The sequence below is a fragment of the Chiloscyllium plagiosum genome, chromosome 6 (genome assembly GCF_004010195.1).
Source record: "Chiloscyllium plagiosum isolate BGI_BamShark_2017 chromosome 6, ASM401019v2, whole genome shotgun sequence".
Taxonomy (NCBI): domain Eukaryota; kingdom Metazoa; phylum Chordata; class Chondrichthyes; order Orectolobiformes; family Hemiscylliidae; genus Chiloscyllium; species Chiloscyllium plagiosum.
This window is the reverse complement of record NC_057715.1, coordinates 117,408,048-117,423,051: the sequence shown is the minus strand read 5'-3', so window position 1 is coordinate 117,423,051 and position 15,004 is coordinate 117,408,048. Positions and strand designations below refer to the sequence as shown.

The following is a 15,004-nucleotide window of genomic DNA, read 5'->3' as shown; positions in this document are numbered from 1 at the left end:
GATTCTCCTGCTCCTTGGATGCTGCCTGACCTGCTGTGCTTTTCCAGCAACACATTTTTCCACTCCAATTTGCCTATTGGACCAACAGATCCATGTCAGGTGCCATATCACTTGCCCTTCACTCCTCCCTAGAACATCTTGACACCAAGAATATCTGTGTAAGAATCCTATTCATTGACTACAGTTCAGCCTTCAACACAATTATCCCCTCGAGACTGATTACTAAACTTAGTGAATTGGACTAAGCCCCACTCTCTGAAATTAGATCCTCAGTTTCCCGACCCACAGGCCACTATCAGTGAAAACTGGGGACAATATTTCATCCTCATTAACACTCAACACTGGAGCTCCCAGGGGTGTGTACTCAATTCCCTGCTGTACTCACTGTATACCCTGACTGCGTCGCCAAATACCTGACTAATGCCATTTACAAGTTCGCTGATGACACCACCATAGTCAGTCGAATCTCAGGTGGCAACGAAACAGAATACAGACAGGAGGTGGAAAACCTGGAAAAATGGTGCACTGAGAATAACCTAGCTCTCAGTGCCAGCAAAACCAAGGAACTCATTATTGACTCATGCCCCCCTACATATTAACAGCACAGAGGTGGAACGAGTGGAAAGTGTCAAGCTCCTGGGAGTGGTCATCCAAAAGAAGCTGTTTTGTACTCTTCATGTGGACGCATTGGTTACAAAGACTCAACATCTCTTCTTCCTCAGGCAGCTGAGGAAATTTGGCATGACGGCAAATACCCTTGCCAATTTTTATAGGTGCACCATCGAGAGCATTCTGTCTGGATGTATCACTACCTGGTATGGCAACTGCATCATTCAAGATCGGAGACGGTTACAGAGAGTGGTGAACTCAGCCCAGACAATCACAAAACACCAACCTCCATTTACCAGGCTCGCTGTCAAGGAAAAGCCGCCAGGATTCTTAAAGATCCATCCCACCCTGGCAATGTTTTTCTACAACCTCTACCATTGGGGAGGAAGGTACAGAAGCCTGAACACGTGCACCAGCCGGTTTCGCAACAGTTTCTACCCTACTGTTGTTAGAATACTGAATGGACTCACAAACTCTTAACATTCGCCTGTACCTGTGTTTTAGTTTTTTCTGCTGTTTACCTATTATTTACTATCTATGCTACTTAACTGCATGATCTGCCTGTATTTCTCACAAGATAAAGCTTTTCACTGTGCCTTGGTACACGTGACAATAAATTGAATTGAATCGAATTCAATTCCACTTCTATACCCAATTTTTCTTGATGCCTTTAAAATCTAAAACAAATTTTATTTCTTGAAGATCTTCAGTGACTTGGCTTCCACAGACTTCAGTGGTACAGAACTCCACAGGTTCATTATCTTAGACTGAAGATGGTTTTCCTTTTCTCAATTCGGAATGGTCTGCCCTGTATCCCCTAGTTCTAGACTTCCCAGGGGAAACTGGTCCCTGCATCTAGTCTGCATCTTCCGCCTAGGAACCCTCCAACCACAAGGGATGAACTCGGATTTCACCAGTTTCCTCATTTCCCCTCGCCCCACCTTGTCTCAGTCAAATCCATCGAACTCAGCACCGCCTTCCTAACCTGCAATCTTCTTCCTGACCTCTCCGCCCCCACCCCAGTCTGACCTATCACCCTCACCTTGACCTCTTTCCACCTATCACATTTCCGACGCCCCTCCCCCAAGTCCCTCCCCCCTACCTTTTATCTTAGCCTGCTGGACAAACCTTCCTCATTCCTGAAGAAGGGCTTATGCCCGAAACGTCGATTCTCCTGTTCCCTGGACTGTACTCCTTAGATGGCAAGTCTATCCTTTCTTAGATAAGGAGACCAAAATTATACACAATAGTCCAGGTGTGGTCTCACCAAACCTGATGAACTCAGAATACTACTTTTGACTTCACATCCTCTTAAAATGAAGGCCAATACATCAACTGCCTTCCTAACTGCTTGCTGCACCTGCATCTTATGCTTGAAACATCGATTCTCCTGCTTCTCAGATGCTGCCTGACCAGCTGTGCTTTCCCAGCACCACACTCTTCGACTCTATACACTTTCATTGACAGTTCAAAGACACTCAAAATCCTTTTGTGCATTCACACTTCCCAGTATGTCACTATTTAAATTGTATGCTTCCTTACTGTTTTCCACACCCAAGTGTATAACTTCACATTCAGAAAACATGGACATGTTGAATTTGGTTTCTTCATCCAGGTCATTTTATGTACATCGTGAATAGCTGAGGGGGGAGGGGTCGAGCTTTGATTCTTGCAATACCCTATTAGCCACTGCCTGCCACTCAGAAAAAGACCCATTTATTCCCACTCTGCTTCCTGTCTGTCAGCAGTGCAGTGGTTAGCACTGCTGCCTCACGGCACCAGGGAGCTGGGTTCGATTTCAGCCTCGGGTGACTGTGTGTTTGGAGTTTGTGCATTCTCCCATTGTCTGCATGGGTTTCTGCCAGGTGCTCCGGTTTCCTCCCATAGTCCAAAGATGTGCAGATTAGGTGGATTGGCCATGCTAAATTGCCCATAGTGTCCAGGGATGTAGAGGTGGATGGATCAGCCATGGAAAACACAGGGTTACAGGGATATGATGAGTCGGAGGATCGGAGTGGACATGGGCCAAATGGCCTGCTTCCGCACCATAGGGATTCTATGAAACAATTCTCAATCCATGCCAACATATTACCCCTTACTGTCTTAGCTTTGTCTGCTAACCTCTTACAGAACTTTATCAAAAGCAGTAGTTTGCCCTTCTCCATTCTACTAGCGATATCCTTCAGTAGATTTGTTAAGCATGATTTGCTGTTCATACACCCTTGCTAGTTTTGTCCAATCTTGTTAAATGTTTGTTACCATGTCTTTCAGAACAGACTCCAGCATTTTCCCCTTGACAGGCAGTTCATGGTTTAGGAGCAGCTCACTTATGAAGGCTTGTACTATAAGTGAGAGTGCATATTAATGCTCATTTAAGGATTTGAAATATAAATTTTTGCACTAACTTACAAATAGTTATTTTATATTGTGCTATATTGTGTTCTAACTTGTGTACAAATTAACTTCTAAACATACTCAGGAATAGAACCCACTCCTAACCCTAGGACTGCCTGTACTGATGTTGAGTGAACTGATCTGTAACTCTGTTCTTTCAGAGCCTTCCTTAATTTCATTCTGCATAAATACAAGAATATGAAACGCACTATATGATAGACACATAGTTTATTCTCAGCCTTGAAAATTAAGAATAGGCCTACTGACTCTCACCATGGAGTTATTAGGCTGACATATTTGTGTGGTATGGAGAATGGAAAGCACTATCAAAAGTGGTATTGATCACATAAGGCATATCAGGTAAGCATATACGATACCATGATGTAAGCCATAAGATAGAACAGCAGAATTGGCCATTTTGCACATTGAGCCCATTCCACCATTATGTGTTTCTCTACACATTAGAGAACCCCATACTAATCAAGGGCCTATCTCTTAGTCTTAAATATACTCAATGACTTGGCCTCCACAGCCTTCTGTGGCAAAGAATTTCACAGATTCACCATCTGGCTGAAGAAATTCCTTTTCACCAACTGGAAAGAGTCATCCCTTCACTCTGAGGCGTGTTCTGGCCAACACTTATCCACTTACTAGACCCACTCGAAGTCATTATCTGATAATTTACCTCAAGACTGCTTGTAGAATCCAACTGCATTGGTTGTGACACACTGTGGGATGTCCCAAATTTCTTTCCTTCTGTTTTTCCAAAAGTACTCTGCTTAAGGTAGAATTAGAATTATCAAAGAACTAAGTGCTGTATGCTGAGATATGGTGAATAAAAACAAGAATATGTGAATGCTCCCAATCTCTGCCTGTGGGAGGTGCTCATCAGAAGGCAAAGTGAAAATTGAGCAAAGTACAGATCACTATAACTCTTGCATGTGAGTTAATGTCTGCTGTGACCCTGGAGATGGGGAAGTGGAACATATAACTTTTTTTTAAGTTGTAAATACAAGTGGAAGTTGCAACATTTAGAACAGATCATTCCAAACTTTTTGCAGCTGTCAGCCTGATAAAGCAAGAATTCAATAAAATGGTACAATGTATCAGAGAAGCACAACCACTATGTAAATGTGCTAAGGCACATCACAGCAACACAGGACAACCAAGTATGACAGAGCTCGAGGTGATCTTAAATCAGGTAACCAAAAGCTTGGTCAAAAACAATATGCTTTAAGAATTATCTTAAAAGGAAGAAAGCAAAGTAAAGAGGCAGAGGGTGTAGGCAGGGCTTTCAGAGTTCAAAATCTTGGCAAGTGAAGCCACGGCAACCAATGGGATGGAGGGACTAATGACTGGAGAGAGACTGGATCAGTTAGGACTACAGTGTTTTAGCCTTTATTAATAGAGGGATTGAGTTCCGGAACCAGGGGGTTACGCTGCAGCTGTACAAAGCTCTGGTATGGCCACACTTGGAGTATTGTGTACAGTTCTGGTCACTGCATTATAAGAAGGATGTGGAAGCTTTGGAAAGGGTGCAGAGGAGATTTACTAGGATGTTGCCTGATATGGAGGGAATGTCTTACGAGGAAAGGCTGAGGGCCTTGAGGCTGTTCTCATTAGAGAGAAGAAGGTTGAGAGATGACTTAATAGAGACATACAAGATAATCAGAGGGTTAGATAGGGTGGACAGGGAGAGCCTTTTTCTAAGTACGGGGATGGCGAACACGAGGGGACACAGCTTTAAAGTGAGGGGAGATAGGTATAAGACAGATGTCAGAGGTAGTTTCTTTACTCAGAGTAGTAAGGGTATGGAATGCTTTCCCTGCATCAGTAGTAGATTCGCCAAGTTTAAGTGCATTTAAGTCGTCACTGGACAGGCAAATGGACGTACGTGGAATAGGCTTCAGATTAGTATGACAGGGCGGCGCAACATCGAGGACCGAAGTTTTTACTGTGCTGTAATGTTCTATGTTCATTGGAGTTTAGAAAAAAAAAGGGGGGGAAATCACATAGAAACCAAAAAAATTCTGATGGGATTAGACAGGGTAGATACACAAAGGATGATGTTCTCGATGGCCAGGGAGGCCAGAACCTGGCATCATAGTCTAAGGACAAGGGGTAGGCCTTTTAAAGTCAGAGATAAGAATGAATTTCCTCACCCAAAGAATGGTGAGACTGTGGAATTCTCAGCCACAGAAAACTTGTTGTTGCCAAAACACTGAAGACTTAAGAACCATATCTGCTCTTTCTTATGACCAAAGGAATTAAAGAATGTGGGGAGAAAGCAGGAACAGGGCACTGAGCTGAATGATCAGGCATGATCATATTGAATAGCAAAGCAGGCTCAAAAGGCCAAATAACCTACTTCTGCTCACACATTCTATGTTTCTATGTTAATGGTGCAATAATTATAATTGTGAACATACACATGAATTAAAGGAGCACAGATAACAGAGTTTAGGGTTGGAGGAAATTATAGAAATAGGGACAAGCAAGGATATGGAGAGATTTGAAATTAAGGATGAGAATTTTTTTTAAAATTAAGACTTTACATAACCAGCTTTTTCAGTGAGCACAGGGGTGATAGGGGCTTTGTTACAAGTAAGCTCAACATTTCTGTGCTTAACTTACATTTCTAATCAAGTACAAGAATTTTAAAAATGACTGATTTCCCATTCCCACACAGTAGTGTCCAAAAATATCAATAAATAGCAATCAACAACGTCGAACATGCTGGGCACAGATAACCACAAGACTCAACAGAAGATTTTGCTACTATGAGCAAGTTTAACTAATTTAAACTTTCCCAGAAGATTCGACCATCCATCTAAAGCACAAAACCAGTGCGTCACTTGATAGCTGCCCTGGGAACAGGGGATGACTATTCAGCCCTTCAAGCCAATTCCACCATTCTATTAGATAGTTGCTACTTGTATCTTAATACCATCCACCTATAACCCTGAGTATTCATGCACAATATATAGTCTATTAATTTAATGTTAAAATTTTAATTTGACTACTTGCCACACACAAAGTCTTTAAGACTTTTGGAGCAAGAGTAATCCTTGACATTATGAAAAGACGCTTCTTGGCACCATCCCCATACAGAATTATACAGCATGGAAACAGACCCTTCAGTCCAACCAGTCCATGCTGAACATAATTCCAAACTAAGCTAGTTCCACCTGCCTGCACTTGCTCCATATCCCTCCAAACCTTTCTTCATCACTTATCTATCTAAATATCTTTTAAACGTTGTAATTCTACCTGCATCCACCGCTCAACTGGAAGTTCATTCCACATGCAAACCACTCTGTACAAAAATTATCCCTCATGTCTTTAAAATTTTTCTCTTCTTACACTAAGAATACGACTCTTAGTCTTGAAATCCCCCACCCTAGGGAAAAGACTTTCATTCACCTTATCTGTATCCCTCATAATTTTCTAACCTATTAATCACTCCTCAACCTCCTACGCTCCAGTGAAAAAAAGTCCCAGCCTCTCCTTATAACTGAAACCCTCCACGTCCGGCAATATCCTGGTAAACTTTTTCTGAACCCTCTCCAGCTTAATAGCATCCTTCCGAGAATAGGGAGACCAGAACTGGACACAGTACTCCAGAAGAGGCCTCACCAATTTCATGAACAGCCTCAACACGACATCCCCACCCCAAACTCAAAAGGTCTGAGCAATGAAGGCAAGTACACCGAACACCTTCTTAACCACCCTGTCTACTAGGAGAAATGAGGACTGATCCTGGAGATCAGAATTGAAGAGTGTCGTGCTGGAAAAGCATAGCTGGGAATGCAATAGGTGGTGAAAGTGACAGGCTGGAGCGGAGGGTGGAGCAGATAGGTGGGAAGGAAGATGGACAAGTCGGACAGTGCTGAGTTGGAAGGTTGGAACTGGGATAAGGTGGGGGAGCATCCGAGGAGCAGGACAATCAACGTTTCAGGCATAAGCCCTTCATGAGGAATGAGCCTCACCTGATCCCAGTTCCAACCTTCCAACTCAACACTGTCCCCTTGAACTGTCCTACCTGTCCATTTTCCTTCCCATCTATCTGCTCCACGCTCCTCTCCAACTTATAACTTTCACCTCAACTTTCATCTACTGTCGCTTTCCCAGCTACCTTTCTCCCAGCCCCACCCTTTTATCACTCAGTCTCCTTGGCCCACAAACCTCATTCCTGATGAAGGGCTTATGCCCGAAACGTACATTCTCCTGCTCCTCGGATGCTGCCTGACCGGCTGTGTTTTTCCAGCACCACACTCTTTGCCTATATGTGATGCAAACTTCAAAGAATTATGTACCTGAACGCAAAGGGCTCTCTGTTCCACAACACTACCCAAAGCCTTGCCATTAATTGTATAAAGTCCTGCCCTTGTTTGTTTTACCAAAATACAATACGTAACATTTATCCAAATTACACTCCATCTGCCACTCCTTAGCCCATTGATCCAGCTGATCAGGATTCCTGTGTAATTTGAGATAACCTCCTTCACTCTCGACTATATCACCAATTTTGGTGTCATCTGTAAATTTGCTAACCATGCTTGCTTTTTATATCTAAATCATTCATATAAATGACAAACAGAAGTGGACCCAGCACCAATCCCTACGGAACACTGTTGGTAACAGGCCTCCAGTCCCAAAAGCAACCCTGCACCACTCGGTCTCCCAATTTTGTATCTAATTGGAAAGCTCATCCTGAATTCCATGTGATCTAACTTTACTAATTAGTCTACCATGTAAAGTTTTGTCCAAGGCTTTTATTAAAGTCCAAGTAAACAAAGTGTAACTAATTAAAATGGTCTATTTTTAAGCTTTCCCCCTATTCTGGATGACTCCCCCCCTTCATCTCAACCAGGGAAAATAGGGTACAGAGAAACCATTTATCCTATCCAATTCCTTAAACATCAGGTCTTGAGGATTTACATTCACTTGTTCTGAATATAATCCTTTTGGCTGAACCAGTCCATCTCAGTATTTATGCTCCACCCGGAATATCCTTCTTTATCTGGTCAAAATTGTTCACAATTTTGAACATCTCAATAAGATCACCTTCTAACTTTATCTGCTTCAAGGAGAATAAGCCCAATTTCTCTAATTTTTCTTTGCATCTAAAATCCCCATTCCTGGTATCATTCTAGTAAATCTCCTTTGCACTTTCTGAAAGGCTTTAACATTCTTCCCTAAGTAAGGTGCCCAAAACTGAACACAATACTCCAAACGTGGTCTGACCAATGATTTGTAGAGGTGTAGCATTACTTTTGTTTTTATATTCTCTGCCTCTCTTTATAAACCCAGGTGTCCTATAAAGCCTTCTAAGTAAACTGCTTCAACTTGCCTGGCCACCTTCACAGAATTGTGCACTTGATTCCTGAGGTCTCTCTGCTCCATTACTCCTCTCAAGGCATGGAACCTGTATTGTCTTTCCATGCTTCCTCTACCAAGATGCACTACCTCTTATTTCTCTTTATTGAAATTCATCTGCCAGGAGTCTGCCCATTTGGCCAACTTGTCAATGTCCCTCTGGAGTTGTTCAGCATCAGTCATAATTCACTATTCTTCCTAACTTGGTATCATTGGCAGATTTTGAGATTTTGCTCTCCAAACCCATCTCCAAACCATTTATTTAACCTGCCATGTGACACTGTATTAAATATGGCAGTGAAGGGCAGAAAGCTCCAAGTCTCATCAGTGTCAAGTTCTTCAACCATTGAGTGTGGCACCAGAGGCCTGGTGTACACAAAGGAGGCGAGCAGCAGAGGACTGCCTAACATTAGCTGATTCTTGGCAAAATTCAGCCCACCGTGTCCAAGTTTTTCACTTTGTACACATCAGGACAGAATCACAAAACTACATTTCTCCCTGTCAGATACATTTACAAAAAGACAAAATAAGTGCAAACAAAACTGATGCCAAATGAACCATTGTAGTGATTGGAACCAGGGCCAGTGGATTTCATTGATTGGCCTAGATTAACAATCCCAATCAGGGAGCCCTGGCTGACAAATATAAACAAGAAACTCAGAAGGTCTCCGCAATCGAAAGACTGACTCCGAGCGAGCTGGTCACAACCAATGTACTATGCACAAGGTAACGGGTGACTTGGGTGTAGTTATTTGAATATCAGGGCAGGAGCAAAACATACCTGGCCCCTCAGAACGGTCAGAAAGGCTGGTCAGAAACAGTGGGTTGTCCCCCTCCACCTAGAGTTGAGGAAACCTCAGAGTCGAAGATGGATGCAGCCTTAATACTGTTACCACCGAAAGGAGGAATTTCTCCCGAGATGTTCCTTGCACAAGAAACAGGCTACAGTACAGTACATGCAACTTCTGTCGACGTCTGAGTCAGAGACTGGAGGTAAAAATGTCCCAGGAGATGCTACAAGAGAAAGAACTAGCCTACATCCCAGGGGCAGGGGTGCTGGTGGTAGAGAATATAGTGATTGCAACAAGGGTCAGGTGGATCTCACTGACTAGGAAACCCTGGACTGGAGCTGTTAATCTGGGACAATTGGGGAGCCCTGATAGGGGATTCACAATGTCTCTTCATTCTAGGGACTGGCTGAGCTGGCTGGTCAAAGCCGAAGTACCGGGCACATCTAAATAAAGGGTGACTTGGTGACAGGATACCAGCCTCTGTGCAGCTATTTCAACCAACCAATTAATTATTACAGAATGGATTAGAATATTTGTATTTTATGCTGGCTTTGAACAAGTATAAAATGTTCTTCAGAAAGTAGCATTTAAAAGAGGCTCTGAAATCACCAGGAGAAATTGCAAAGTTTACTGCAAGAGTTCATTCACTGATGGTAAAGCACAAAGATGGAGAAGAAGAGGAGGATTAGAGAGGAAAAGCAGAAAGAAAAGCAACCATACATGCTGACTGTAATTGGAAAAGTAGTGGGCATGATGAGAATAACTATAGGAGGGTCCGAAGGGAGTAGAAAGTCAGAATTAGAGAAAATTATTAACGATACAATGAAGATTTGGTATGACACTAGTTGGATTGTCCACATTTCTCAAACAGATGACTGAAAACTTATGACTGCCCTACATCTGCTCCCAATCTGTCTGTCACATTTCCAGATCTTTGTTAGCATTTGCTGTGTCCTTTACCATTGTGCATTCATTATCAAAGATTGTAAGAAAAGTTTCACTCCCTCAATGAAAAGTTAACAAGTCACAGTGTCACAAATAGAGTTTGAATCTCCTGTAACCCTTTGGGTTTTATTTGCCAAGGTGAAAGGCAGTACATGGAAACTAGGGAGGAGTACATTGTAGATAATAAATCAAGATTAAAATAAAAAGACACACTTGTTGCTTACAAGCATTAGCCTATGCTCTTGGTCAAGTTTTGGTTATTTCATAGAATCATAGAATCTCCTTGTCTCAAATAAAAACAAATTGCTGGAAAAGCTCAGCAGGTCTAGCAGCATTTGTGAAGAGAAATCTGAATTAACGTTTCGAGTCCAGTGACTCTTCGTAAGGTCTGAGACAGGGTCATTTGACCTGAAATGTTAACTCTGACTTCTCTTTTAAGATGCTGCCAGACCTGCTGAGTTTTTCCAGCAACTTGTTTTTGTTTCTTAATTATGACATTCATAGTTCTTTTGGTTTTTATTTAGCTGTTTGCCTTCCAGGCTTCTTGATGGCAAGCACTATCATAACAGAAGGTCCAACCCCAAAAGGGGATAAGAACACTTAGGAAGGAATCGAAGTTAGATTCAAGAAATGAATCTGAATGTTCTGAAGTGGGGAGGCCGGGGGTGGGGTAATTTTAACTCTGGTTTCTCTCCACAGGCTGCCACGCCTGCTAAAGTTTCCAGCAATTTCTGTTTTTGTGTTTGTTAGATTCAAGAAACATTTTTACCACCTAACTGGAAGAAGTGGGCAGCACGGTGGCACAGTGGTTAGCACTGCTGCCTCACAGCGTCAGAGACTCGGGTTCAATTCCCGACTCAGGCGACTGTGTGGTGTTTGCACATTCTCCCTGTGTCTGTGAAGGTTTCCTCCGGGTGCTCCGGTTTCCTCCCACAGTCCAAAGATGTGCAGGTCAGGTGAATTGGCCATGCTAAATTTCCCGTAGTGTTAGGTGAAGGGGTAAATGTAGGGGAATGGGTGGGTTACGCTTCGGCGGGTCGGTGTGGACTTGTTGGGCCGAAGGGCCTATTTCCACACTAAGTAATCTAATTTAAAAAAGTAAACAAAAACTGAAAATCTAATTCTAGGGCTAGTTATAAAGGTAATGTCAGTAACTGGGATCATAAAATTACCAGAAGGTCATTAAAGAAATGTCTGGTTCACTGAAGTCCATCAGGGAAAGAAATGTATTGTTCTTACCCAGTCTAACCTATATATGAGCCTCCAGAGGGAGGACAACTTGGCTGACTTTTACCTAGTCTCTGAAACGGCCAAGCTACTCAGCTTTATTCAAGATGATAACTGACTACCACTTTCACAAGGGCAAGTAGGCATGGACACAACTGCCCTTGCCAGCAAAGCAGGGGGATTACATTCGTTTCTATTTCCTCTGTGCTTCAGAAAAGGCATATCTCACTCAATTTCCTCCTTCTCATCGCTATCCTACGCTCACTGCTGAGCATCATGTTCACACGGCATCAGGTGGAATTCTGTAATGCCACCCCCTTGTTCAGTAGCCTGCTGACAGCCACTGTCAAGAGTGGAACATGAATGAGACACTGAAATACAATGAAACCAAGGGAACTGTATCACAGCAACACAGTCAGCTAATTAAAAAGAGGATTTAAAATGAAGAGAAAGAAAGAAATGGGGGAGAATTTACAATTAAGATATTAATCAAATTCTGAGACCAATGTTGTACAAGAGACTTTATAAAAAAAGATTACAACATAAAATATAACGATGAATTTCTTCTATTGTGTCTGGTTTAGCACGTGCTCCATACAAAGTAGGAAGTCCTAAGCTCTAACCTGTAGAAGCACAGCTTTTTCAGATCCTCTATGTATAGTGTACAGACTTCATCCAGAGGGTCATGCCGTAAAGGACTAATATCAGGCAATTTCACATTCCATGATTCCTGCCAGGGTTCCAAACTTTCTTCAATATGCTCTAAGATTCTCTTATCATGAGGAGAGCCAATTTGAGCTCCATTTTCCCAGTAAACCTGCCACAAGTGAACAGAAATAACATGTTAAATTTACATTCAGAATTGATAGCATGTTCTTGTTAGAATTTTGGCTAATCAGAATATCACAGTCACTTCATTGTTATTTGTCTTTGCCCTGACTTTATTTTTAAAGTTTTAGTTTCTTTTCTATCCCATTGTCATCCTCAGGACACTTTTGGTAAAGCCTGAACGAAAGGCAGCTTGAGTGGTGTCAGACTACAGATCAAACTAGATGCTTAGTTTTATATTGATTAATAGCTCTTAAATTTCAACAATAAATTATGAGGTTTTTTTCCCTGAAGTGACTTTGATGCCAGTTTTTCATAATTTCAGAAATTTCCAGACAGTTTAATGATAAATCAGATAGTTCAGTTCAAGGTCAAATCTGGGAGCAATCAATGTAGTCTTCTTGCAGGCTTGAAGCAACTGCAGTGCTTCATCTTCAGAAATTCCTGCATTTTTACAGCAAAGATATTAATGAAAGCTGGTAATCTATAAATGGATGATGAACCAGCAACTCTAAATAATCAGTTTGCAAAATGCCTACTCCCAATTGTGGTGTGGCTACTTATTTGTTTTATTTTTGAAGGTATGAGCATGCTCATGTTTGGGAGAATGGAGTAAGAAATCTAACTGGGCAGAAATGGATACTGCAGATGCTGGAGATTGCAGTCAAGATTAAAGTGGTGCTGGAAAACACAGGAGGTCAGGCATTATCAGAGGAGCCTGAAAAGTCTATTTTCATGCTTCTCCGATGCTGCCTGACTTGTACTTTTCCAGCACCGCTTTAATCTTGACAAAGAAATCTAACCAGCATTACTGAACTTAACTTTTCAAAAACAGTAATTGCTGGAAAATCTCAAGAGGTCTAGCAGCAGCGGAGAGAGAAATCAGAGTTAAATATTTCTTGTCCAGTGACTCTTCTTCAAGTTCTGAACCTGAAACGTTAACCGATTTCTCTCCACTGATACTGCTATTCCTACTGAAATTTTCCAGCAATTTCTGTTTTGATTTCTGATTTCCAGCATCCACAGCTCTTTCATTGTTTTAAAAAAAAATCACATTTTAGTTAAGATCAAATATAGTCTTCAGCTGAAGCAGTGAATAACTGGACTGAGGTCTGCAGAGAGAGAATTCTAAATCTGTACATTCTGTTATCAACCTTAAAAAGACTTTCTATTAATATGGAAATATAATGTGAAGTTGGAAGGAGTAATAACAGCATGACAAGCTTACATACACAGATGATTTAAAATATAAAAGAATATTTTGAAACAAGTGCCAAATAAAGTGTAAAACATCGACATGATCGGAGTTAGTAAATCTTTAAAATTGAATTTCATGGTGCACAGGGTACTCAGTTGTAGAAAGCATGTAGAGGCAGAGGTATTTAAAACTTTTAAAGCAGGGATACATTAACTTTAGATTCTTAATTGAAAACCATGTCATTGGCAGTGCAGAAACATAGGGTTGAGGCCATAATCAAAACAACCATAATCTTATTGAATGGCAGAGCAAGCTCGAAGAATCAAATGGCTCAAAGAATATAGAACATTACAGCACAGGACAGGCCCTTCGGCCCTCGATGTTGCACCAACCTGAAGCCCATCTACCCTACACTATTCCATTTTCATCCATATGTTTATCTAGAATGACCATTTAATTGCCCTTTAAATTCTCGGGCTTACTGTTGTAGGCAGGATATTCCATACCCCTACTACGCTGAGTAAAGAAATTACCTCTGACATCTGTCATATCTATCACCCCTCAATTTAAAGCCATGTCCCCTCAACCTTCTTCTCTCTCACAAAAACAGCCTCAAGTTCCTCATAAGACCTTCACTCCATACCAGGCAACATCCTAGTAAATCTCCTCTGAAACCTTTCCAAAGCTTCCACATCCTCCCTATAATGCGGAGACCAGAACCGTACACAATACTCAAGTGCGGCTGCACCAGAGTTTGTAAAGCTGCAACATGACCTGATGGTTCCAAAACTCATTCCCTCTACCAATAAAATCTAACACACTGTATGCCTTCTTGACAACCCTATCAACCTAGACGGCAACTTTCAGGGATCTATGTACATGGACACAAAGATCTCTCTGCTCATCTACACCACCAAGAACCTAACCATTAGCCCAGTGCTCTGTATTCCTGTTACTCCTTCCAAAGTGAATCAACACTCACTTTTCCGCATTAAACCTCACTTGCCACCTCTTAGCCCAGCTCTACAGCTTATCTATGTCTCTCTGGAACCCACAACATCCTTCGGCACTATCCACAACTCCACTGACTTTAGTGCCATCCACAAATTTACTAACCTATCCTTCTATGCCCTCATCCAGGTCATTTATAAAAATTAAAAGCAGCAGTGGGCCCAAACAGATCCTTGTGGTACATCACTTAGTAACTGAACTCCAGGATGAACATTTCCCATCATCCACCACCCTCTGTCTTCTTTCAGCTAGCCAATTTCTGATCCAAACCACTAAATCACCTTCAATCCCATGCTTCTGTATTTTGTGCAATAGCCTACCGTGGGAAACCTTATTAAATACTTTACTGAAATCCATATACATCATATCAACTGCTTTACCCTCATCCACCTGTTTGGTCACCTTCTCAAAGAACTCAATAAGGTTTGTGAGGCATGACCTACCCTTCACAAAACCATGCTAACCATCCCTAATCAACTTATTCCTTTCTAGATGATTACAAATCCTCTCTTATAATCCTTTCCAACACTTTACCGACAATCGAAATAAGGCTCACAGGTCTATTATTACCAGGGTTGTATCTACTCCCCTTCTTGAACAAGGGGACAACATTTGCTATCCT

General features: G+C 41.8%; 1 protein-coding gene across 5 annotated transcripts in view; it reads right to left on the bottom strand.

The window, feature by feature from the left end:
- pgm2l1 (phosphoglucomutase 2-like 1) overlaps positions 1 to 15,004 on the bottom strand; it is a 147,589-nt gene that overhangs the window by 79,295 nt on the left and 53,290 nt on the right. For all 5 annotated transcript variants that reach the window (XM_043692556.1, XM_043692557.1, XM_043692558.1 and 2 more), the window contains one exon: positions 11,969 to 12,162. In XM_043692556.1, the coding sequence (XP_043548491.1) occupies positions 11,969 to 12,162 (194 nt within the window). The remainder of the gene's footprint in view (positions 1 to 11,968; positions 12,163 to 15,004) is intronic.